Raw genomic sequence first — 26,933 nt, forward strand, 5'->3', positions numbered from 1 at the left:
TTCCCTGTACTGTACAGTAGGTCCTTGCTGGTTATCTATTTTATATATAGTAGTGTGTATCTGTTAATCTCAAGCTCCTAATTTATCCCTCCCCTTCCCCCTATGGTAACCATAAGTTTGTTTTCTATGTCTGTGAGTCTGTTTCTGTTTTATAAATAAGTTCCTTTGTATCATTTTTTTTAGATTCCACATATGAGTGATATCATATGATATTTGTCTTTCTCCGTCTGACTTACTTCGTATGGTAATCTCTGGGTCCATCCATGTTGCTGCAAATGGCATTATTTCATTCTTTTTTATGGCAGAGTAATATTCCATTGTGTGTGTGTGTGTGTGTGTGTGTGTGTGTGTGTGTGTGTATGCACATCTTTTTAAAAATTATTTAATTAATTTATTTATTTTTGGCTGTGCTGGGTCTTCGTTTCTGTGCGAGGGCTTTCTCTAGTTGCGGCAAGCGGGGGCCACTCTTCATCATGGTGCGCGGGCCTCTCACTATCGCGGCCTCTCTTGTTGCGGAGCACAGGCTCCAGACACGCAGGCTCAGTAATTGTGGCTCACGGGCCTAGTTGCTCCGCGGCATGTGGGATCTTCCCAGACCAGGGCTCGAACCCGTGTCCCCTGCATTGGCAGGCAGATTCTCAACCACTGCACCACTAGGGAAGCCCTGCACATCTTCTTTATCCATACATCTGTTGATGGAAATTTCCCTTAAAGCCAGCTGTATCTTTTTTCTTTTTTTTTTGAGGTATAGTTGATATTATATAAGTTTCAGGTGTACAACATGGTGATTCACAATGTTTAAAGGTTATATTCCATTTATAGTTATTATAAAATATTGGCTATATTCCCTGTGTTGTACAGTACATCCTTGTAGCTAATTTTATACATAATAGTTTGTATCTCTTAATTCCCTACTCTTATATTGCCCCTCCCCCCTTCCTCTCCCCACTGGTAACCACTAGTTTGTTCTCTACATCTGTGAGTCTGTTTCTGTTTTGTTATATTCACTAGTTTGTTTTACTTTTTTTTACTTTATTTATTTATTTATTTATTATTTTTGGCTGTGTTGGGTCCTCGGTTCGTGCGAGGGCTTTCTCCAGTTGCGGCAAGCGGGGGCCACCCTTCATCGCGGTGCGGGGACCGCTCTTCATCGTGGTGCGCGGGCCCCTCACTATCGCGGCCCCCCCCATTGAGGGGCACAGGCTCCAGACGCGCAGGCTCAGTAGTTGTGGCCCACGGGCCCAGCCGCTCCGTGGCATGTGGGATCTTCCCAGACCAGGGCTCGAACCCGCGTCCCCTGCATTAGCAGGCAGATTCTCAACCACTGCGCCACCAGGGAAGCCCTGTTTTACTTTTTAAATTCCACATGTAAGCAGTATACAGTATTTGTCTTTCTCTGTCAAGCCAGCTGTATCTTATAATCTAATCACGGCAGTGACTGTCCCTGCATATCCACCATCCCCTGTTTATACAGGGTGTGTATGCAAGGGGATGGGAATTTTGGGCAACATCTTAGAATTCTGCCTACTGCAGAGCAGGTGGGGGCGGGAGAGGAGGTGGAGATGAGCATGACTCAGTGCAGCATGAGAAACTCCTTTGTAAAGTAAAATAGGTTGTATTTCATTCTGTGGCTTGAATGCATTTTTAGCTGTCTCACAGAGAAAGAGAAGGAATAACTAGTATTTATTGAACACCTATTTGTCAGCTACTACACGGAGCACTTTCATATATTATTCCTTTAATTCTTTTTTTTTTAATATAAATTTATTTATTTTTGGCTGTGTTGGGTCTTTGTTGCGGTGTGCAGGCTTTCTCTAGTTGTGGCGAGTGGGGGTACTCTTTGTTGTGGTGCGTGGGCTTTTCAGTGTGGTGGCTTCTCTTGTTGCAGAGCATAGGATCTAGGCGCACAGGCTCAGTAGTTGTGGCGCACGGGCTTAGTTGCTCCGCGGCATGTGGGATCTTCCTGGACCAGGGCTCGAACCCGTGTCCCCTGCATTGGCAGGCGGATTCTTAACCACTGCGCCACCAGGGAAGGCCTTTTTTTTTAAATCTATTTACTTATTTATTTGGCTGTGCCAGGTCTTAGTTGTGGCACGTGGGATCTTTGTTGCCACGTATGGGATCTTAGTTGCAGCATGCGGGATCTAGTTCCCTGACCAAGGATCAAACCCAGACCCCCGGCATTGGGAGTGTGGAGTCTTAACTGCTGGACCACCAGGGAGGTCCCTCCTTTAATTCTTAATATCTTGAGGCAGGGATTATTATCTTCATTTTACAAAAGGGGAAACTGAGGCTCGGGGTTGTAAGCTCACTTGCCTGGAGTCACTCCACTAATATTTGATGTAGTTAAAATTAAAATCCAACCCTATCTAATACTGAATCCCATATTTTCTAATAGTATATAATAACATTGCTGCCCTTGAAAGAATTTGCGTCATTGGATTGGGATAAGGATATTTGACAGAGGTCATCTCGGTAGAGACAGGGCAAGTCACTTCTCTGCTGTTTCTTAAGGAACCCACTGATAGAGGTTACTCCTATCATGGCCGTCGCTGGAGGGACAGCAGATCAGAAGAGAAGTCCTAGCCGAACTTCCCTATTCCAGCAGGGAAGCTGAGCAGTTATCCGCTTGACCTGTGCATCACTGGGAAGTAACCATGCCTCTGTTCCCTGTTCTCATATCTGAATGTGGAACAAAAGAACAAAGCAGGATTTGAGAGAGCTCGGTATATAGCCTTTTCTGTGGGGAGGATGTATTTTGAGCTTGGAGAATTCTAATAACCAAGAGCTGAGCTCATAAGTGGCCAGGAGTGTTTATAGATGAAGTACCCTCTGCCTTTCTCTTCCAAAGCATACTCTGCCACCACCCTTGGTTTGTCTCTCACAAGCTCATGAGCCCCTGGGGGCAGGGTGGGGGGGTTGGCCCCTCAGCTGATTCCTCTGGGCATCCTTAGGGCCTGACGTTGGAGCATGGCATTGGTAAATGATTGTGGAATAAAAGAGGAACTCCTAGGCTGCCTGATCTGTTTCATCCTTAATACCCTGTGGAAGCAGCCTGGTATCATGGGACTCAGAGGCCTGGGTTCCCTTTCCAGCTCTATCCCTGATTCGCTGTGGGAGTATTAAGCTCCCTAGGACATAGTTTCTTCGTTGTTAAAATGAGGAACGTGCACTTGACCTCTGGTGCATTCCAGCTCTTCAGTTCTCTGAAAGACGCTACCGTGCCATAGCTGCCTCGGTAGTTTGAATAAGCTCAGCTTATTAGGCTGGACTTCAGGTTGTGGAGACATGTGGAACAGTTTGGGCAAATATGAAGAGTACATTTAGTTCTATTTTCTTGGACACATGAAGTAATAGATTCATTGGAATATGATCTCTTTCTCCACCCACTTCCATCAATTCAGAGTGGATTTATTTTTTTTTCTCCTTCCAGTTCTCCCTGCTGTGTTTATCAGCTTTAAAGAAAAATCTGAAGTCAGGCAGTAATCAGAAGGGCAGACGCAGAGCTCAGCTGGTTAGAGGGGGGAATTTCCTCCAGGAAATTTCAAATGAACTGACCTGGGCTGTTTCCCAAGGAATTTTCTTGAACTTTGGTTTGTTGTTGTTGTTGTTTTAAGTAAGATGTTTTACTTGATTTGAAACATGAAAAATAGTACGTAAAATTAAATTCAAAAGAGTTTCCGAATACTGATCTGAGCAAGCAGAGTGGACTTCGTTCTTGCTTCTGGATATTTCTTCTTTACCTCAGGTACCAAAGGCTCATGATGGACTTCATTTATAGTTAGCAGATGGATTCTTTGTTTCTTTAACTCCCAGACAGTTTAGATTTAGCTAAACTGATTGATGCTTTCTGAACTGTTGTCAGTTAAAATATTTCAGAAGGTAACTTTTGTACAGAAGGTAACTTTTGTAAGAACCTTAGTCTGACCTGATTTGGGGTTCAGGAGCTGCTACCACCTAATTAGTATTGTGACCACAGGCGAATCATTTCACCTCTCGCTGCCTCAATTTCCTTAACCATGTTGTGGGAGAATTAAAAGAAAGATCATTTGTGAAGTATAACATCATTTTTTTTTTTTTTAAAGCTCCCTGGGTGATTATAATGTGAAGTCAGAATTCAGAAGCATCTCTATACCACATCGTACAAAGTACTGGGAGATGGTGTTTTTATTCAGTATTATACATTTTTGGTAAAGAGAGGAGACAGAGGCGAGGCTCTAACGTATTTTTTTATTTAGCATTTCTAAGCACTGGCCAGTATTTCAGTCTGTCCTGAAAGGGCGAACCACTGTTTGTACTGTCTGCTTCCCTTGCCTGCTGGGATCGGGAAAGTCCTGGGTCTGTGTGGAATTTTCCATGACTCTCAGCTCTGCACCATCACTGTTCACTGCAGTCACAGCTCTTCAGTGTGTCTGCCTGTGCTACCCTCCTCTTTCTTCTTTTCAGGTAGATGTTAAACCTCAACTACAAGTATGGGTATTTTGTTTGCATCAAATATTGTAGTTCTAAAGACAGATCAGAGAGTCTCATCTGAATTTTTTGTTTATAAAGTGAGTCAACTTGAGGTAGCTGTCTTGGCCGGATGTCCTCAGGTGTCACGTTTCCTGTCACAGAACCACCTTCTGTTGGGCTGCGGTGGGGAGGGCGGGTACACTGTTTCTGGAGGGGAAGCTGCTGGCGCTGGTAGATTCTCCAGCAGTCTGATCATTGGTGATCAGAAGCAGCTTTTTGATCCTTTGATTGGAAGAGTTCTAAAAATTACAGCAAATGGAAGAAAAGAGATCCAGCCAGACAATGGTTGCATTTGGCTAGTTCCCCTCTTCTAGGGGAATTTAAAGCCCTAAAATTGTAGAAGGAGACTACAGGATAGCTGAGGCAGGATAGCTCCTTTCCCTTAGAAAGCAGTTCCCTGTATCCCATGCAGAGAGGACAGCGGTATCAGATTATGATGCTAAAATCCATCCTCCAAGATCAGTAGTGGATGGAGTCTGGGCCTATTTACCAGACCCCCTCCCCCCAGACGAGAGCAAGTCTAATTTCTAATTTAAATAAAAACTCATGTATTTTGAATAGGAATTAAAGGCACTGTGTGTTCTGCTTCATTCTGGGCTCACCTGAAGCGGTAACTTCTTGGAAAGGCTTTCCTGACCACCCCATTGAAGGAGTACTACCTGCATCATTCTCTATTCCTTCGCCTCACTTTATTTCCTTCCTGACATTACATTCCATAAGCTTTGTGAGGGCAGTAGCATTTCATTTTCTCCTTTGTATTGCTAGGGCCTGGAGCCTAGCAGGTGCTCATTAAATATTTGTTTAATAAAGTAAAACATGGAATGGTTTGAATAGCCAGCTGTTTATTTGTTGTCTTTCTGTTGAGTCGTACGAGTTCTTTATATATTTTGGATATTAGCCCCTTATCAGATATATGATTTGCAAATCTTTTGCTGTCTTTCTTTTTGTTCTTTGCTTTGGTCTTAGTTCAGTGATTCTCAAACTTCACTGAGTATATGAATTCCTATATCAGATACAAAACCATTTATTCAGAACTTTGTGAGCAGTAGAAGAAAACTTTAAAGACAGTTTTGGCTATGTGCTGTTTTGCACTTCCAACCCTGAGGTAAATATGTAACACCATCATACTTCCTCCATAATCAGTCTGTGATACAGAGGAATACCTTGTTACTTAGATCTGAAGTAAGCAGGGGGAGTTAGATGCCCATTTGGTCCAGCTCCACTACTGCCCAAAAGATACGTAACACGTTTTAGTGGTGATGGTGATGAGAGAAGGGGTGCTCAAGTGATATAGTCTAATTGGGAGACAGTGGGCTGAAATTTAACCTTGGCTATACCAGTAAAAATGGATGTGTCATATTGGTTGTGGGTCTTAGCATTTGGAGAATGGATAAAGTAAAGTAAACTGATTTTTCCTGAGCCCAGAAGTTGTGATGATGATAAACTGAGATTAGGCAAAAACACTCTGAGGTGACGATATCATATGAATTCAGGAAATCTTGACTGCTTGGAAAGGGAATTAAGAAAATGAGAGAAAAGACAGACATACTATGATGAAGCCTCACTGCTTTGTCAATAATGTATCAAATGAAGGGAGGGTGTGTTCTGTGAAGGCTTTTCTTACAAGACATGCTCCCATTAGCACAATGTGTTTTATGAACTTTAAGTGTATTGAAGGTTTGGTCTGAACAGAATAGATTTAAATTCTACTAAAGCATTTTTCTCATCCTAATTTAAAATGGTCCCGTTCCAACATGATTTCACCACTTTCTGTTGTCCTTCCTCCCCCATTATTTTTTTAGTTGGCTGATTGCAATTCTGGCCCAACTCAACCCTCTCTTTGGACCACAGTTGAAAAATGAAACCATCTGGTACCTCAAGCATCATTGGCCTTGAGTAAGAAGACCTGCTCTCCAGTGCTCAGTCATTGAGGTGACTATGCCCTTGACCTTTCACATCAGTGTTGTCAGTTGGTCAGCTAGAGTTTGCCTGGACTTTTCCTCATTTTAACACTTGGCAAGGGCAGGCTGCTGAAAGCAAACACAATCTGAATAGCAGAAATAGATTTGGAACTTAGGCCGTTCACTTTTACCAAAGGATTTATCCATAAGATTCTTTTAAATTGTATTCTTACCCAGCCAGTTAAGTAAATTATGTTTGCATGTGGTCTTTCGGACACAGATCAGGAATGTGACTATTTGTACTTGGTATTTTGAGATTTAGCAACTTTAAGTGGCTGATAGATTTTAGATGAAGGGCATCTGTGAATGCTTTGGACAGTGAGAGACAGATGCTTTTTGAAAATTGGTCTCAAAATTGCAGGTTTCGTTTGCTTCTGAGGATCAGAGAAGTAAGGAGTGGTGTAGTGGAATGATTTTTTCACTGGCCAAGAGTCAGAAAGCCTGTCATTTCATTTGTTCTTCAGTCTCCATTATTATGTTAACTGGAGGTTAGCGCTAAACGTTTGCCTAGATTCAGGTTCAGCTTTTTTGGCAAGGGTACTTAAGTGGTTCTGTGAACTTCATATTGCCTTATATCAGGAGAGACTTGATGTCTGGCTGTCTGGTCGTTAGTGATGCCAAGGTGATCAGTGGGTTCTGGTCCCTCCAGGTGTAAAGGTCTCTGTCAACCTTTATCCAGTGATTTTATCCATTGATAATCTTAGCCTGAATGAAACATTGCAGTAGAAATTGCAAAAATGGTGATTTTCTAGTTTTTGTTATTACTTCCATATTTGATTAGGTGAAATATTTGTATAAAAATGAACATTTCCTGGACTTCCCTGGTTGCACAGTGGTTAAGAATCCTCCTGCCAATGCAAGGGACATGGGTTCCAGCCCTGGTCCGGGAAGATCCCACATGCCACGGAGCAGCTAAGCACGTGCTCCACAACTACTGAACCTGTGCTCTAGAGCCTGTGTGCCACAACTACTGAGCCCGTGTGCCGCAACTACTGAAGCCCACATGCCTAGAGCCCGTGCTCTGCAACAAGAGAAGCCATCGCAATGAGAAGCCCATGCACCACAATGAAGAGAGGCCCCCACTTGCCACAACTAGAGAAAGCCCGCACGTAGCAACAAAGACCCAACACAGCCATAAATGAATGAATGAATGAATGAATAAATAAATAAATATTTTTTTAAAAATGAACTTTTCTATCAACTAGAGTTATTTACTAACCTTGAAATGTAGATCATATAAGAAAGGTGGGATACATAGTTTTTTCTTTTAATTTTTTTTCTTTCTTTTTTTCTTTATTTTGGCTGCATTGGATCTTTGTTGCTGCATGTGGGCTTTCTCTAGTTGCGGCGAGGGGGGGCTACTCTTCGTTGCAGTGTGCGGGCTTCTCATTGCGGTGTCTTCTCTTGTTGCAGAGCATGGGCCCTAGAGCATGTGGGCTTCAGTAGTTGTGGCGCATGGGCTCAGTAGTTGTGGCGCACGGGCTTTGTTGCTCCGCGGCATGTGGGATCTTCCCAGACCAGGGCTTGAACCCATGTCCCCTGCATTGGCAGGCGGATTCTTAACTACTGTGCCACCAGGGAAGTCCCTCTTTTAGTTTTCAAAGTGAGTAACTTGGTGCCCAAGTTACTTCTGGGGTATTAAATGAGGTTTTCTTTCTTTCCTTTTCAATTTTAATCAAGTAAATGTTTATTATCCTTTTTATGTTCAGTTGTTCTTTTTTTGGCCCTGTGGGCACCTGTCTAGACTGGCTTCTATGTCCCTTTGATATTAGTCTTTTTTTTTTATTAATTAATTTTTTTTTTTTTTTAGTTTTTTTTTGGCTGTGTTGGATCTTCGTTTCTGTGCGAGGGCTTCCTCTAGCTGTGGCAGGCAAGGGCCACTCTTCATTGCGGTGCGCGGGCCTCTCACTAACGCGGCCTCTCTTGTTGCGGAGCACAGGCTCCAGACGCGCAGGCTCAGTAGTTGTGACTCACGGGCCTAGCTGCTCCGCGGCATGTGGGATCTTCCCAAACCAGGGCTCAAACCCATGTGCCCTGCATTGGCAGGCAGATTCTCAACCACTGTGCCACCAGGGAAGCCCTGATATTAGTCTTTGATAGTTTTCTTTCTGGCAACATCAAGGTGTCCCAGACCTCTCTTGTATGTTTCTTGACTTGGAATCAGCTGTTCCTCTAATAAATTTCCCACTGAAAGGATTCCCTGCTTCACTAGTCAGTCCTCAGCCCAGTTGGCCCTGTTCTTCTTTCAGTGGAAGTGGTATTTAAAAACCATGATCTGATTACTAGGTGCATTCATTTCTGTTGGGGTGTTGTTGCTTCTAAGCCTTTACAGTGGACAAAGCCAGGAAGTATGGATTTTTAAAAAGAAAAAAAAAATCACAGGTTCATGTCAGTATTTCTGATTCATATTTAACATTACAGGATTTTTATTTGAATTCTTTGGTTTTATACTTGAATATCATTCACATATGCTGAAAATCTTGGCTCCTAAAGAAGTAACTTAATTACTTAATTTGATTATCATATAGTATATATAAAATAGTTTCAAAATTACACCAATGTAACTACTAACCATAAGGTTTTTGAATGCAGTTTAGGATTTCTTTGCTGCTTTATTTGTTCTTAGAACAAATAAAGAACAACATGCTGTTTTCTGTGGTCACTTGAAATTATTTCCTCTGGTGGTTATCAATTTGTTATACAGTTAGATTAAGATGATTTATTTTGTGTTCAATTTATAGTAATTTTTTTTTTTTGGCTACATTTTTTGGAATATGTAAAACATTTCCAGAGTCAAAATTTATGTAAGATACATTCATAAAAATCTATATCCTTCCAGTGTTTCATTGTGCAAATATAAGCAAATACATTGTGTGTGTGTGTGTTTGTGTGTGTATCTATCCTTCCCTGACACACACAGCTATTACAGAAGAGATATCATATTACATATGCTATTCTGTACCTTGCTCTTTTTCGCTGAACAATATATCCTATCAGTGTATAGAGATCTTCCTTAATTCTTTTTATAGCCATTGATATCCTTTTGCATTATTTCCAGTCTTTTGTTCTGTTTTTTATTTTTTATAAATTTATTTATTTATTTTTGGCTGCATTGGGTCTTCATTGCTGCGCACGGGCTTTCTCTTGTTGCGGCAAGCAGGGGCTACTCTTCGTTGCGGTGTGCGGGCTTCTCATTGCAGTGGCTTCTCTTGTTGCGGAGCACGGGCTCTAGGTGTGCGGGCTTCAGTAGTTGTGGCACTCAGGCTCAGTAGTTGTGGCTCTCGGGGTCTAGAACGCAGGCTCAGTAGTTGTGGCACACGGGCTTAGTTGCTCCGCAGCATGTGGGATCTTCCCGGAGCAGGGCTTAAATCCCTGTCCCCTGCATTGGCAGGCGGATTCTTAACCACTGCGCCACCAGGGAAGTCCAGTCTTTTGTTATTACTGATAAAGCCACAGTGCCATCCTGTGCGTTGACATTTTGTATTTTTACCAGTTTTCTTTAGATTAGAGTCCTTGAAAAATAGAATCTCTGTGTTAAAGGTATAAATACTTTTTCCACGTATTACTACATGCCCTTCTATAGGGATTGTACCATTTTTGCATTTCTACCAACAGTGTATGTGAATTTCTATTTCCTCACAGCCTGGATTTTTGCCAGCCTGATAGGTAGGCAGCCTTTTTTTTTCCTTAGAGTTCTGTCTACCTAAAGGGGTTTTGATTCCCTTTTATATAGATTTTTAAAAAAAAATCTGATTCATATATATATATATATATATAAAACCTCCCTCCCCCATTTTTTCCCCATCAAGTTCTGTTTTCTGTCCTTCCTCTTAACTATAGTGAATGTTAGGTGGTGGTATTGATTGGGGTTTAAAGCTGAGAACCTCAGGCCTCTCAGAGTGAGATCTTCATTCTAGCATTGCCTTTCACTTACCTTCTCTGAGCCTCATTTCCGTCTCTTACCATAAGTAAAGGGGGCCCACAGTGAATAACACTGTGTGTGTGGATCTGGTGTTATTTGCCCGTTCTTTTCAGTTTCATGTGTCTGTAACCTGAATGATGAATGCCTAATGTTTGCACTCTGGTCCACAGCACAAACTAGGACTGCTTGAAACCCTTATGTTAACAGTTGTTCCTTTAAAAGCAGAAGGGCAGGAAATAGAGCACAGCCAGGTGGCCCTAGTTATGAGCATCATGTCACAGTGATTCCATGTTTGAGGTAGTGATTGTGGTAGTACCGTACCTCTAGGCCTATGGAGTTACCACATCAGGAGATCTAATCTAATCTAATCCTAACATTGGAACAAACAGAACTCACTCTCTCTTTTTTTTTTTTTTATTTATTTATTTTTGGCTGTGTAGGGTCTTCGTTGCTGCGCGTGGGCTTTTCTCTAGTTGTGGCGAGTGGGGGCTACTCTTCATTGTGGTGCGCGGGCTTCTCATTGTGGTGGCTTCTCTTGTTGCAGAGCATGGGCTCTAGGCGCGCGGGCATCAGTAGTTGTGGCATGTGGGCTCAGTAGTTGTGGCATGTGGGCTCAGTAGTTGTGGCTTGCGGGCTCTAGAGCGCAGGCTCAGTAGTTGTGGCGCACGGGTTTAGTTACTCCGCGGCATGTGGGATCTTCCCGGACCAGGGCTCGAACCCATGTCCCCTGCATTGGCAGGCGGATTCTTAACCACTGCACCACCAGGGAAGCCCATAAACAGAACTCTTAAGACAGGACCTCACTTTTCTTGGTGGTAAAATTCAAAGAAGGAGCTAAATTCCCTTAGAACTTTGAACTTGTACACAACTGTGGGATGATAAAGGAGTGCAGAAACCAGATTTAGGCCTGTCCTCAGCTGGTAAGGAAAAGTGTTCAATTCTGTATGTGATTCTTTAAGAGGCCAGATTTGGAAAGTAGGAGGTGTAAGCCAGGCATGGTATTCAGCAGAGAAAAATGAGGAGCAGTCATGAAAGCTTTCAAACGATAATTCTATACAGATGAAATTGAATTGATCCTGAACAACACGGTTAAACAGCTAGCCGGTCCTTTGCTACTTTAAACACTTTAATTGCCATGATTTTCTTTCATATGTTGATAGGCTAAGTTATAGCACATTATGTTTATTGGCTGGAAATCTTACCCAGTACTTCGAAGAACTATGTTCACTCCATCTCTGCCCCCTGTCAACCTTGGCTGCCTCTAGAGCCTCGATTTCTGAGATGCTTATGGAACTATCACATCAAGGTTGTTGTTTTTCCGATGTCCCATTTTCCTACAGCTTTGGTGGTGTGATGCTTGTATAGAATCTCCTTGGAATGGCTTCAGACCAGTGTTCTGTAAGTTAGTTGGTTAACCACATCATGGTGATATGTTTAGATAAGCCTGTATGGTTTACCGCAGTCCTAAAAGGGCAGGCATTCCATTTTATTACAAAATCTGGACCGGAGAGGAATAGACTATTGGTAATTAGGCCTCTGCCCTGAGGAAGCTGTTTTTCTATGCATTCCAAAAATATTTGAGTGTCACGAGGTACATAGTACTGAGTGGGGATTTCAGAGGAGGCTGTGGACTCTGAAGGGGTTCGTGATCTGTTGAGAGGTTGGAATTAAGCCATACTTGTGAAAAGTTAAAACAGTGCAAGGTGTTTTATGGTTAAAAAGCCTGTCACAGTGTTCCCTGTCACCTAGAACCCATTCGATCGCTTCTTTCTCCTCTTCCTTGAATCCAGTTAAGCCTGTAATGTCACTTGTGTCTGCCTCTGTACTCTGTTCCTCTGTCGGGGACCCTACTATCTGACCCAGTCACTGCGGCTCTGAATTACTGCAGTGGCTCCTCGTCACGTCTGCCTGCCTCTACACTCAAGGTATCTACAAACCACCACCCTGTTTATCTTCCTGACATAGCACTTCCTGAAACACATCCTGCTTGCCCCAGAAACTTTGAGTAGCTCTCCATGGGCTACAGCAGGGCTTTTTCTTAAACCCAAGGTCCCTGATTTTAATGGGTACGTGCCGCTTGGAATGCTGTATGTAACGTGTTGTCAGCACAGCTTGTCAGGGTCACCAAAGGTCCCATGAGCCACAAAAGATAAGAATGACTAGTCTGCAGATTCTGTCCCACTTTCTAACTTGGTGGTCAAGGCCTGCCTTGTCTGCCTTCCAACCACCTTCGCCGCTCTCTGCACAACTTTCCTCCGTGACCTACTAGTTCCAGCCATACCATTTTCATGCTCTTGACCTAATTAGCTTTACTTAGCTTTTCCTGCCTCACTCCCCTACCGCAGTCGTTAATGTAGAAAGCAGGTTAGTAAACGCACTATTCAGCGAACATTCTGGTTTCTTGTCTCCACTCGCCCATTCTCTCTTAATTCTTTCTGATGTTTTCTCTAAGTGTCCAGCTTGCAAATCCTTGCACTTCCTTTCCTGACCACTTGGCTTCCCAGAGATCTCTTCTCTCCTAAATGTATTTAGCTCTGCTGTTTTTGCCTTGAATTGTGAAACACTCAGGCCTTTATAGGTTGCTTAAATACCTCTTGTAGTTGATCTCCTACAATAAATACATACCTTACCATGAGAGTAAAGAAGGAATTATTTTGCAAAGTTATCTGAAATGAAAAAATAAAGATAAAAATGAGACCTCTTCTTTTTTGTTTAAAAAATATATATATTCACTCATCATCCTTCCCTGAACAGATTTCTTGATTCTAGCCTTAATATTTTTATGTTGTCTTCATTCTCAGTTTTATCTGAAAGTAGCCTTGTGATTCCTTTATTTTACAAAATGAGAACATGGACCCTTTGGCTGAGTTCCCCACCTCCACCCCAGAATGGCTCTTGCATATCAGAGAGATGATTAGAATATGTGCTTCTTTAATTCACTCCAGAATCAAACCACAAGTCTATGCCATAGAACATAATGCTCGTTCACATTAATCTTAAACTGGTATCACTGAGCTTGAGGGAAAATTATTCCCTCTTTCTGTGTGGTTTTTCACAAGTGAAGACCTGTTTTCCCCTTCTGTGATTGTTCATTCATCCAGAAAGGCCTAAACAGTGAGGAAGTCTGACCATATGCTGTTTTTTAAAAATTAATTTATTATTTTTGGCTGTGTTGGGTCTTCATTGCTGCACGCAGGCTTTCTCTAGTTGCGACTAGCAGGGGCTACTCTTCAACGCAGTTTGCAGTCTTCTCATTGCGGTAGCTTCTCTTGTTGTGGAGCATGGGCTCTAGGTGCACAGGCTTCAGCAGTTGCAGCAGGTGGGCTCAGTAGTTGCGGCATGCGGGCCCTAGAGCGTGCAGGCTTCAGTAGTTGTGGCGTGCGGGCTCTAGAGCGCAGGCTCAGTAGTTGTGGTGCACGGGCTTAGTTGCTCCGTGACTTGTGGGATCTTCCCGGACCAGGGCTCAAACCCATGTCCCTTGCATTAGCAGGCGGATTCTTAACCATTGCGCCACCAGGGAAGTCCCCTGACCATATGCTCTTCATAGGAACTTCACACACAAAACATTTGGATTCACTGCTTCACATATTCTCAAGTAAATTAATAACCTGCCTGGAACTCAGGTCTGTGCAGAGGGCTGTTCTGCTGGCCTAAGGAAGAGAAGAGAAAATGATCATGAGATTAGAGGAAAGGTTGGTTCATGGTTCATGAAGCCATGGAAGAAACCGATAGCTCTGGTCATTGCCCCTACCTAGCCTGCTACGGTTATTTTCCTTAGTACGTGGTAAAAATGGTCCTCTAATTACATCTTCAGTTGACTGTTTGCACTGTCCTGCCCTAGTGGGTCCCCAGCAGTCTGGTGCTTTCCACCATGGAGGGCGGCTGGCCTGCCCAGCTTGCTCCAGTAAGATTTACCAGCAGTCTCATGTCTGCTTCTGGGCACCTTGGCCCCGGAGCCTTGGGAAACCCGCCATTTAATCACCCGGCACTGGGGATTCTCCAGGGTGTGTGCCCACTGGCTTGGGAAATCGCAAGGGCCCGTGTGGTCTCCCTGTGGGCTTTGCGACCTCCAGCCTTCCAGACCTGCCTGCTACAGCCGTGCCTCATCCCCACTTAACTAGCCCCTCACTCCACCTGCACCTCCCTCAACACCCTGGCAAATGGTGGGCCACAACCAGCTTGATTTCTTATCTACTAAATCGAGGCTTGTGTGGAAATCACCTCTTAAAGACACTATTTAACTTTTATTTTCTCTTTATTTTTTCTCTTTAACTTCAAAAGTAGCACATGTGGCTTTATTTATAAAGACGTTATACAGTAAGCTTTGCGTGAAGGAGTTACGCGACCGCTGTTAGCAGTCTGATGTTTGAAGATACCTATTTTAAATGTTTGCCAGCTCTGCAAAGGTGGTGTTGCAGCATTAAGCTTCTAGAAGAAGAAATTCTCCTTTGTCACCTACACTTGGGGTGGCAAGAATGGTGAGCCATCTCGAGTAGCAGGGGGCCTGCTCTTTAGGAGTCTGACTCAGGGACCAGCTTGCCGGCCTGTGGGAGCGGAAGTGCAAATACAGAGTCTTGAAGCCCAAGGGAACTTGTCAGGTCCCAGTGCAGCGGGTCTCAGTCAGCTCCACTCTTCCTGCTTTCTATGACACCGTCAAACCGGGACTTGGGATCCTCAGTTTAGCATTGTCCTTGGTAACTGGACTTATTGTCACAGCCCTGCAAAACCTGCCCGAACTTGCACGTTAACTGAGCCCACTTTCATTTAGGGAGCATCTGTGTATTTAAAATTATTGGCCTGGTTGACTTTCTTGGTGTTACCCTTTTGCCCTCCTGAGGTTGGTGGAAAGGCCCAGTTACTGGAACGGTTTTGTTTTGCAGGTCACAAAGAGAACTCCTCTAGATGCAAAATCACCTCCATACCCAGACCACCTTCCTTGACTCGCCCACTTTGGCTGTCAGCTGCCTTAAACGTTCCCACCACATTTGAATATCTTATTCTACAATGCAGTATTTTTTCCTGTCACCTTTTTTATACTTTGATGAATGATGTGCCTATTGAATCTAAACTGTGCTGCCCCTATAAAATGTTTATGTACTCTTCGGAGATAGAAAATGCTGTTGTTCTGAGAAATAACATTACTCTCCTTGGAAACTGTGGATTTTTGAAGATGGCTCCTGCCTGCTCACAACATGAGAATCAGCGAAGTGTTTAAAAACTGTTACATGATAGTAAGACTCCAGTGGGGCAGTCAGTAGGAGAACATGTTCAGAGGGAAAATCTGTCCCACCAGAATTATACCAAAGTATATTTTCAGGATGAATTTCTTATTTCTGCCCTCCTTTGGAATAAATTATTTTTCTGCTCTCTATGGAAATCTGGTTTCGGTGTTTGTTAAGCTCATTTCTGTAAGCTCTTCTGTCTCTGGATAATGCCTTTTTGAAAAATGATTTTGTAGTCCAAACGTAGCTTGGATGGATTAACCTGGCTGTGTAGTTTGAGATACCTGAGGAGTCTGGTAAGTACTGTTCTTAATCATCCGGTAAACACCTGAGTGCTTGCTGTAGCCACTGGAGGAATCAAAGATGTGGAAATTGGGTCCCTGCAAATTCAAGAGCTGGAATGCTATTTGGGGAGGTATATAATTCAAGGCCGCGTTTGACCATTGTCCATAAACATGTGGTCATGATGCTAAGCAGGTAGAGGGGCGGTGCCAGCCACAGGGACGAGCCGGAACCAGCGGTTCCTTGTACCACCTCACTATCAGAAATAGGACTGAAACATCAAGTGGTTAAAAAGCCTGGGACGGGAACAATAATTCTGTGTTTCAGTAGCAGGCATCTCAATAATTCACTAACTTGGGGACTTTATTAGTTTTAAGAAATTTAAAATGAAAATGGATCTAAACTTTCACCAGCTCATGGCTCTTTGACAGCCAGCCAAGAATGGGTTTCCTGTTTTGCAGTTTGTACTTTTCTATTCCTCCCAAGCTATCTGAACTCATTGCTTTGCTATTCTTATGACCAAAGAGAGTTTCAAGTTGACCTAAGTCTCCCGCTTTCATTTCTTTCTTTTCCTTCTTTGCTTTCATTTTGAACTTAAAGTTTTTCCTGAGAGGCAACTCGGTACTTTACATTTCCAGCAAACAGGCTTCTTTAGCTAATTTCATGGAATCCAGAAAACACTGAAGATTTGATGTTGAGGGACCATAATGATACATGCTAACTCCATCATTTTATAGATGAGGAATCTCAGCCCAGACAGGGAGAGTTACTTGCCCAGTTTAACATAGCTGGTCAGAGGCAGATGGGGGAGTAGGATCCATGTTTTCTAATTTCCACTCTAGAGCGCTTCTTCCTTGTACCCTGCCTGTCTCAGAGTTCCACTGGCCAGGAGCCAGCTCTGGGGCTCGGGTGGGAGGAAAGAATTATGCCTTTGTGGATGATCAAGCTTTCTCTCATCAGAGCAACTTACTTGATCCTTAATTGTTATTTGTCATCTAAGAAAGCAATGCTGGTGGTTACTGTGGGTACATGAAAGGATGCCACAGTCTTTGAGTCCTGACCGCGGTTGGGGGAGCGTGACTTGAGTGCAGCTGAGTACCCAGATTCTTCAAGTCAGGCCCTACTGCCCATCATCACTGGCGGTCAGTCTGAAACCTTTCCAACTCCCACCCTGGACTGCTTCCCAGCAGACCACCATGGGTTTGAAGCTGAGCCTCAGGTCATCCCTAGTGTGGTGCTTCCCTTGAGTGTTGCTTTTGCCTGTCCCGAGTTCAGCACGGCATGAGCTGATAGGGAGCCTACATGGGTTCAGCACAGCAGACCTCGGCTGTGGCATGCTTGCAGCAGTGATGGAGGGCAGCTCTTGGGGGGCTCTTCTCATTCACGATCATGGTTTGACACATTTCCGATTTAATGGCATGGTTGAAGGCAGAGGTCACAACCCTGGCTGATCCAGGTCCCTGAGTTCTGCCTTATTCTGTCACTTTGTACGGATCCATTTTCGTACTTCTTGTTCGCTGTAAGACATTAGGGGGTAAACTGGATTACATTGCTTTTTACACTCGGGCTTGCTTGCCACTTGGTGGGATCCAATTCTTACAGATGGGTGAGGAAGATTTATGTGTTGGCTGCACTAACAGCAGTGGGAGACACAGGGACATGAGCACTGAAGGGCCTGGTGATGTGCCAGGGAGGTTTTGAAAATCCTGCTCAGTAAACTTTCTAGGGAGATAAAAGGCCCTAATAAGGCAGCAGACCAGGCCTGAATCTAGAGGGTTTTCTCCAAACCCTACTAGGACTCACTCCTAATGAGGCCTCAGTATAAAGCCTGTGAAGAAGAAAGGAGCTCATTTCCTAGCCAGATTGGAGATCAAAGACCACCCCTCCCTGCCCAAAGACTGATTGCAAGCTCCTATCGGCCAGGTAAACTCAGATATATGTTTTCTCCTCACCTCCTCCCTAATAATTGAACCATTTTGTTAAAACGACCCAGCATCTGAGATGGATGCCTGTGAGTCCTGTTTCCTTCGACAGTGCCCTTGCTCCAGTGCTTGTCAGGGCCCAGATTGGAAGGAGCACCATCCGGCGCTTTAAAAGGATACTGGAAGTGTTTCTCTCCTCCAAAGCCCCGGTGAACATGGTGTGGCCTGGATGATCATCAGACTAGGAGAAGCCCTAGCTTTGCAATTATTCCATCACTTGCTAGTTATGTGACTTGGGTAAAATCATTTAATATCTGAGCCTCAGTTTTTTCATCTATAAAATGGGGATAATACCTGACCATTCTGCTATGTGAGGTTGTTACCAAATGTGGTGGTGAAGGTGATTTGTAAATTATAATAATACACAAAGGGTATTTTTCAAAGAAATGGTAAAATCCCTAGGACCCACTGACAGTACTTTTCTATGAAGATAGGCCCCAGAGGGGCAGCCAACTGATTTTTTTTTTTTAAGCATATGGTTTCCCTTTTGTTTTAGTCATTTGTACTTGGGTTACAGAAAAATAAAAGGCACACACCAGGATCCAGGCCTGATCTCTGAGCAGGGAGATGGATCTCTTAGAAACAATCATAGCATAAGTGTCTAGACCACATCCTTCCTGCCCTTCCAGGCTCTACCAGCTCGTTCGTATACCAGAACGGGAGTATTTCTGGCATGCTTTTGAAGATGTAGTTCAAGGGTCATTGGTTTCTTTTAACATTGTTTTTGTTGTTTTCTTTAAACATATGATGTCTGTACCCTTATCACTGACCCAACAATTTTTTATTATATCTTCCTTTGGTGTTGCTTCACAAGTGGCACCTTCTTATTTCTTCAGGCCAGTTTTTTTTTTTTTTTTTTAAGCACTGGTAGGTGTTCTGCCATGTGGAGGGAAATTTAGAATTGAGAAATTATTTTAAACTGTTGCTCGGACTCATGGAAGATTTGGCCCTGGATTTCATCTTCCAAAAATTTGAAGTCAGTTGCTCCTTTATCAACTATATTTAAATTACCTTAAAAAATATCTATCTGGGGCTTCCCTGGTGGCGCAGTGGTTGAGAATCTGCCTGCCAATGCAGGGGACACGGGTTCGAGCCCTGGTCTGGGAAGATCCCACATGCCGCGGAGCAACTGGGCCCGTGAGCCACAATTGCTGAGCCTGCGCGTCTGGAGCCTGTGCTCCGCAACAAGAGAGGCCGCGATAGTGAGAGGCCCGCGCATCGCGATGAAGAGTGGCCCCCGCTTGCCACAACTAGAGAAAGCCCTCGCACAGAAACGAAGACCCAACACAGCCATAAAATTAAAAAAATTAAAAAATTAAAAAAAAAAATCTGGCATTTTAGAATGGTTTCGTCACCCCACCCCTCTATGCAAGAGCTCTCTTCTGTTTGGAGAACAAATGTATTTAAAATGGAGATGGACTCTGAAGTGAAAATTACGTATTACTTTTTCCCCTGTCCCTTTATTTCAGTTTTCTCTCAAGAATTGAATGTATGAAGTTAATTGTAGAAAATCCATAATTTTCTAAGGAAAAAAGCACAATGTAAAATGCTGTCGTGAAGGATATTTTTTGTAGCAGAATTGATGGAAAGCAGCCTTAATGTTCAACAAAAGGAGATTCTTACATAAGCCATACTGCATCCAAATAAAGGAATATCCTGGTGCATTTAATAATTTTTTCCCCAAAATATATGCCTGGAAAACGAGATTGAAAAGACAAACAGCAGAACTCTTAACATTGCCTCTGGATGGTAAATGCAAATGATTTTAATTTTCTTTTTCCTTTTCAGCATTTTCTCCAATGAAGCTGTGATACTTGAGCAAAAAGAAGAAACAATAAGTTTCTTTAATAACAAAAGATAATAGGATATTATGTTAAGAGGGAAAAAAACCCACAGGATTTCAAACTTACATGCACAGAAAAAAACCTGATAGGAAATGGACCAAAATGTTGATTGTGATTATGTCTTTTACAACTTTGTGTACTTCCAAATTTTCCACAAAGAGCATGTTATTTTATAATCAGGGGAAAAATGGTGTTTTGCAGGGGAACATTGTCAGAATAGTATTAGTACTTCCTTCAAAGATTATATAACACACACACACACACAGACACACACACACACACACTTTTTTTTTTATTTTAAGAGTAATTCAGGGCCCAGGGAAATGAAGTCAGCTAGATTTATTAAAACACTGAAGCTATTCTGAATCGATGAAAATCCGCGAGTTCACACAGCAGTTCTGATTAACTGTTTGCACTGCGCAGGATGGAGTGCAGTGTTCAGCTTATAAAACGCCAGCCTCCCTCTGTATAGGTGCTCACAGTGACCGCACGGTGAAATGAAAAGGGAGCATTGATTTTGATTCTGCCCACGTAGAAAAGTGGAAGCCTGGGGTATGAATGTTCTGGGGTCCCACACGGGTAGAAAAAGCCCCACTGTTCTTCCACTCCCAACTGCTCCAAGCAAGTCTTTCATTCAGGCTATGTTGCTGTTTCAGTTCAAACCCCCTCCTTGTGAAATGTATTGGCCCTTTTTTCCCCACCTCCCACTACTTCTCCCCGGCCCCGCTTCCCAGGCCAACTCCAAAACAGGAGTATTCTAGCTGAGGATGCTCAACGACGAAGACTGCTACCCACGTGAATCCAGCCAAGCTTCTATTTAAGTTGCCATCAGGGTTTTGACATGGTTTCCATAGTTTCTTTCCACTGTCCAAAGTGTGGTACTGCTGTGGGCGCCACCCCAAAACGGAACGCAAGGAGCAGATATTTTGTAAAAGTAAGTGCTGTGTCTGGGGAAGTGTCAGTTAAGAAGCTAAGTGTGACTTTGCAAGCCATGTAAGGTTTTCAGCAACATTCAACAAGTATTTCCAGCTCCTGTTCTTTGTCCTGATGTTACCTGCTTGAGACACTAGTAAGCGGAAGAAACTCAGCCTGTGATCTCCTCGAGCTGAGAGTTTAGCAATGGACCTCAGTGTAGGTGCAGTATCTTAGCAAGTACAGGTTGCTGGGTAAGAGAGCTAGGAACCCTCAACGAGTGGTGGAGGAAGGCTTTTTAAAGGAAATGACCTTTAAGGGAAAACCCAAAGGATGAATAAGAGCTAGGCAAACGGGAGTGAGTGAGGTGTTCTAGGCCGATGAGTGATGAAGTTGTGGGAGTTGAGGAAAGGGAGAGGTGTCCTGGATTATGGGAATAGGAGTGAAATGAAGTCAGAGAAGTAGCTGCTCTGGGGCCATATTTATTAGCACATACAGATGGCTGATGGATGTCAGAGGTGGGGGGAGAGGTCAAGGATTACACCCAGGTTTCCTGCTGGCTGGACCATGGAACCTTTCACTGAGATACGGAGCCATGATGAGTTCAGTCATGGACAATGAGAGTTTGCAGGTGCCTGAGATATCCACATGGACATACCTAGTGGGCACTTTTTACATGGGCCTGGAGGTTGGGAAGGAGGACCAGGCTGGAGGTAGGGATGCTAGGCACCGGCATGGATATTACTGAAGCTATGGGTGTGGTTATGGGGGCTGAGAAGCAGTCTAGGCTGGAGACCTGAGAAGCACCCACTCTTAAGGGGTAGGCAGAGGAAGAGGATTCTGTCTATAAATGACATCATTAGTAAACCCTGTGGCTTAGACAATAGCACCACCTTCACCTCCAGCTTACCAAATATTTTCACATATGTTATCCAGTGAAGTAAGTGGGACACATTATTCCTATTCCACAGTTGGATAGATTGAGGTCAACAAAGGTTACGTGACTTAGCTAATTCCACCCAGAGGTCTACCTTTATGATACATCAAAGGTCATCTCATTCCAAAGGTTTTTTTTGCCCCTTCAGCGGGTATGGTTACAGGGCCTCCAACCTTCCTACTCACCCACACCCAAGCCTCTTCCCATCTCTGAGATCCGGGAGCCCTTTTGCAACTGCTTTTTTTTAGTTTGTGTTTTTTCCTTCATTGTTATCAGTCCTATTGCTAATGATAATAGCTAGCACTTATGTAGCAGTTGGGTAAGCAAGACGTTCTAAATGCTTCACATATATTAACGTATTTAATCCCCATAACAACCCTGTTAGGTAAATACTACGATTATCCCTATTTTACAGATAAAAAAATTGAGGCCCAAGGCCACAAGCTGCTACATAGAGGTAAGAGGATTTAAACCCAGAGGAGTCTGATCGCAAGGTCCCGGGCTGCTGCTGAGCCTCCGTGGCATTTTGTCCCAGGGTAAATTTCCTCACGTGACCCTTCTGGGGTCTTGCAGTCTTGGCTGCTTCCCCATGGTTTGTTTCTATGGTACCTGCGGTAAAGGAGCAGCCCATACCTACACCTGCATGTCTGAGGGAGGGGGCATGCTTCCTGCTCTCCGCCGGCATTTCTGAAAAGCAGAATCACAAGTGGAATTTTCGGGCATAATGTAGCACATGCACAGAAAGTGCAGGTCTGGGCAAAGCATCGTCTCCTCTCTCACCTCCCTTTGCCTAGAACACCTCGCACCCTTCTCATCTTGCTGTGTTGACCGCCAAGTCAGGCCCTGGGGGCGCTTTCCTACCTCCTCCCTTCCTAAATTGTGCCCCCTCTGGGTTCCCACAGCAACTGTGGCTGATTCCTGTCATCACAGCTGTGTAATTTACAGGTCTTTCCCCCCAGGCTGCAAAAGCTTCGCTGTGCAGGATCTCTGGCTTGTTCATTTCAAGTGTTTGATCTCTACAACCTTGCCCTAAGTAGTTGCTCAATAAGAGTCCTATGGGTGGCCAGCTTTCAAATGCACATTTTGTAAATTCCATTCTTGGGATACTGAGTTTGCTTAAAGCAAAGGTACAGTGGTCTGACCTAGAGCTCTAAGGTCTTGGTGAGCCAGCTGCTTGGGTGTGGGACCTGCGCAGTCAAGCAGGACCCCATGCAGAGAAGGGTCCCACACCTGGTTTAATGTTCTGCTTTCGTTGTCATGAAATTCTTAATAATTTTTGAACAAGGGCTCCCTGCATTTTCATTTTGTACTCGGACCTGCAAATTATGTAGCTGTTCTGTAGGCTGGAGTGTGTCCTGACCACGGTGGGTCCTAATCAGAGTATTACACAAATATCTGCACATCCCCTGAAATCACCTGCAAAATTAGGTGTGTGTATACTTGTGCGCTTTTTTCTGGGGAGCAAGTCTATGGCTTTTATCAGACCCCCAGGGAAGTTAAGAGCCATTGTTATTAATAATAACAACAATAGCTAACCTTCACTTAGGCTTGTTGTGTGCCAGACTCTAAGGACTTTACCTGTGTTGCCTTACGCCTCACCAGAGTATAATTGGGTTGGGGCAGGGCAACGAGCAGTATTGTACATTTCCCTCCTTTCTAATACTCCCTACTCCTCTGTTCCCCAACCAGAGGAGAGAAGAAAACCACCAACCTGGTCCTCCCTTCTTTTATGGAGTTGGCAGGAGCCTGAACCTTTGTTTGGAGGAAAGGAGAACCACCCCTTACTTTGTCCTGATTCACCCTTCAGTTTCCTCTGCTACTCCCAAGTTCCCCAAAGGCGACTTCCTCTTTTGCCAGACTGGGAAGAGGTGATTGGGTAAGTGGGCAAGGAGCCTCTTCATGTCAAGCTGACTGGTTATCAGGGCACCAAGAAGGAGCTGTAGCCAGCTCACCAGGACTCCTGCCGCCAGAATCCTGACGTAAGCTTGAGTGGCGGGTGCACCTCCCAGGTTGCAGGGAGCTGGTGCCCTTAGGATATGTATGGAAAGGCCAGCAGCCCTGCAGGAGCCTAGATGGGCACTGACTTATGGGGGTAGATTAATGAGGCTTCCTCCTAGTACTGCCCTCTTAACACAGGATAGAGTCCACAGCTGGCATTCAGGCTTGTTAATGTGCTCTATGTCTCACTGTGACTGGAGTGTGAATTCAGGTATATTGCACCCATTTATTTTATGCATCTCACTCTTGGGCTGGACCTTGTGAAAACAAGCTGAAAACTCAACACTGGTGAGCACCATCCCTGGTTTTGCTGTAGCATGAAGGAAATTTATGACCTTGTGAATTTATGGGGTGGGGGGACCTTGGATACACAGGACCCCCTAACTTCACCCTCAGTTCTCTGAACTTTTTATTATTATTTCTTTCCTTTAGTGACCTTTCTGGACTGTTTACTTCCTGTGTTTAGAAATCCAGCTTCACAGTTTTACACCAGATTGGGCCTTTTGGAATGTGCCTCTATTTGTAGTTCAACAAACTGTTATCTGGCTACAGGTCTTGGTTCCTACTTCTTATCAATCTGTTCCTCCGCTTTCTGTTTTTATTGTCCTATTTCTGGCCTCCCCAACAAGAAGGTCTTATTGTACCTGTCCTTTGGGAGTCTTTCCTACAACAAATACTAGATTGTTCTCACTCCCTGGCTTCCTGGTTAGCTCTCAGAGTGGCTGATACTAACAGTGTATCTTCAGCTCAGCGCTGACGAAAAACCAAAACCAAACCAAAAAACCAAAACCCCACAGGAACTACTAGATGTCCTGGAAATTTTCAGTCTTAGTGAAACAGACAAAACAATTTTGACAGGAATGCTGCCTTGGAAGATAATGGCATCCCAAAACAGTCTGAGTTGCTTGCTGCCCTCTCTTGCCGTGCCACTTTCCCTTCTCTGCTGCTGCTTCTCTTCCAAGAAACTTCCGGTCACATTCCTCCCTGGAAGGTAGAGGAGGGGAAGACCAACACTGTTGAGCACCCATTAGGCATCAGGCCATGCATTTCATCCTCAAAATCAACTTGTGAGGCAGGTGATGACAGAAATCAAGGGATAGACGGATTAGGAACTTGCCCAAATCAGTTAGCAAGAAAGTGGCCCTGAAACACGTGTCATGTTCTTAACAACCAGGTCAGGGCTTCCCCTCTTATAAACTCTTGTATTGTCAGCTTCCCAAGTCAGTCTCCTTCACCAGGTTCTGAGTTCCTCCAGGGCAGAGGCTGTGTCTTCCTGTATACATTAGGCACTCAAGAAATGTCAGTTTCTTTATTGCTTTCTCTTCCCTTATCTGTCACTAAGCAGGCTTGAATCTGCTGTCTAATGATGTGCCTGGCATTCTCCGTAATTCAAGGATGTATTAGTGTTTATGCCCCTTGATTTACTCGAGGAAATAATATCAACACACATGTTACGAATAATACAAAGCAGTAAGTACCTTAAGTGCTCAGTTGGGTGGAAGAAGGAAGGAGATTAATGAGGGCAGAAATAGATATGATAGAAATAAACTTCATAAAAGATATGGGGTCTTCAGCCATGGAGGATGAATAGGATTTGGAGGTTAATCTGTGCCTTCCGTCCACAAGCAGTTAACAAGCTCCTATCCTGTGGCAGACATGGTCTGGGTTTGGAGAACGAGGATTCAGGGGAAATAAGTAAATGATTGACTAGGGAAGTGCACTTGGGGCTGAACTTCGGTGCCTCCAGGGAGAAGTAAGAAACCGAAGCTCAGAGCTGTCACATAAAGAACACTGCATCCTATTGAGAGGTTGAGGCAATGGGAAGAACTGATCTTTTCTCTTCCCCCAAAGAATATTTTTTAGGAGGGATGAATGAGGGATGGGTGCCAAATGCCAAGCATCAATTAGTATCCCTTTTAGATTCACCCTCAGCAACGCTCCAGTTTTCTCAGGAAGAAAATTGGTTTTCAAAAGTGTCAGAAGGACACAGCTTTTCCTGGAGATCTTGATTAATCTTGAGTTAATTAATCTCACTTCTAAAGCTGTGAAATCTTAACATATCACACAGGTCCAGAGGGGTCTGGAAAGAAAACACAGATTCAAAAGGAAAACACTCATTTAGAAGATATGTGCGTGACCAGCAGGCAGGGCTCAGTCTGTGCTCCAATGAAAAACTACACACAGTGCAAACCTTAGGTCAAAAGGAAAGTTAGGACCTGTGGCAATTATTTTAATGCTTTCAGGAGAACTCAAAGTTAGAAGGACCATAGAGAACATCCAGTTCTAGTTCAGTTCCTCCTGGTGAAGAAACTGGAACCCAGAGAGGTCGAGCCCCTCACTCTGGGTCTCATAGTTGGTGGTAGAGCTCCAACTGGGGTCTTGGCGCCAAGAACAGTGTTTCAGATACATCAAGGTTTAAAGTGGGTGAAATGTCTGCATTTCCAATGTCTCTGGAAGGATACAGAGAGTGTGGGTAACCGTGGTTGGTTCTGCGAAGGAGAAATGAGTGGCCAGGGAACAGGGGTGGGAGAGAGATTTAATTTTCACTGAATACTTTTTGTACCTTTTGAATTTTGTACAGTGTAAACGTTACCTAATCAAGCAATAAAAATTATTTTTAAGAATTCAGTGGAGTCCTAAGTATTACTTTTTTACCCCATTGACTCATATTTGGGTAAAACATATTTTTCTGACTCAGGCTATCCCAGTATGTAAATGGTTCTGCAGTATCAAGGTTAAGCATTTTGGAAGTGGTCATGGCAGTTGGTTACTGCTTTGTGGCTAGAACAAGAAGAGCCTTCTGAAACTCAAAGCAATGCTATTCCAGAGTCCTAACTCCCTGCCAACTTTGACTGTGGCACAATCTGGCAGGATAAAGCCCAGAGAAACAGAAATCAATTAGGAGTCAGTGATTTCATTCACTTCAGAGCAGGATATAGTCATTAATAAACCTTGATGGAAAGGTCTCTGTTAGCCAAAAGTCTGTCCTTTCCAAGACAACAGAAGATACAAAGGCGGGAATACAACGTAATTCACTAGTAAGTGCTTTCAATGGGCAGAGTCTTGTGCTGGGAGAAGAATCTGGGTGGTCCTTGAGCCCAAGAAACTGTTGCCCAGTAGAGGAGGTGAAAATACCTATGTTCAAAGGGCAGTAACAGTGGAAAAGCTAAGCATCTGCTGGAGTTTTTCCAAATATAGTATTACGAGAGAGGATTATCTGTGACCTGCAGAGATTTAATGCATGAATCTCATGAATGAGTGAGAGGAACCTGGCTCAAACTTCCCAAGCTAGTTTTTCTGTTGGGGTTTCATTTTTAAATTCCAGTTGATGTGGAAAATTAGAAGGTGGTATGTTAGACTT

The 26,933-nt window shown here is 43.8% G+C and overlaps 1 protein-coding gene and 1 long non-coding RNA gene across 2 annotated transcripts in view; both read left to right on the forward strand.

The window, feature by feature from the left end:
• The window catches only part of ATP6V0E1 (ATPase H+ transporting V0 subunit e1), a 36,340-nt gene extending 20,568 nt beyond the window's left edge, over positions 1–15,772 (forward strand). The window contains exons 3-4 of the mRNA XM_059917685.1: positions 6,315–6,444; positions 15,276–15,772. Of these exons, the coding sequence (XP_059773668.1) occupies positions 6,315–6,408 (94 nt within the window). The 3' untranslated portion in view covers positions 6,409–6,444; positions 15,276–15,772. The remainder of the gene's footprint in view (positions 1–6,314; positions 6,445–15,275) is intronic.
• Positions 15,773–19,611: 3,839 nt separating this feature from the next.
• On the forward strand, positions 19,612–26,198 carry LOC132362716 (uncharacterized). The gene is made up of 2 exons (XR_009502446.1): positions 19,612–20,659; positions 21,990–26,198. It is a non-coding gene; the product is annotated as an uncharacterized LOC132362716 (long non-coding RNA).
• Positions 26,199–26,933: the final 735 nt, after the last annotated feature.

The sequence above is a fragment of the Balaenoptera ricei genome, chromosome 3, assembly GCF_028023285.1.
Source record: "Balaenoptera ricei isolate mBalRic1 chromosome 3, mBalRic1.hap2, whole genome shotgun sequence".
Classification (NCBI taxonomy): domain Eukaryota; kingdom Metazoa; phylum Chordata; class Mammalia; order Artiodactyla; family Balaenopteridae; genus Balaenoptera; species Balaenoptera ricei.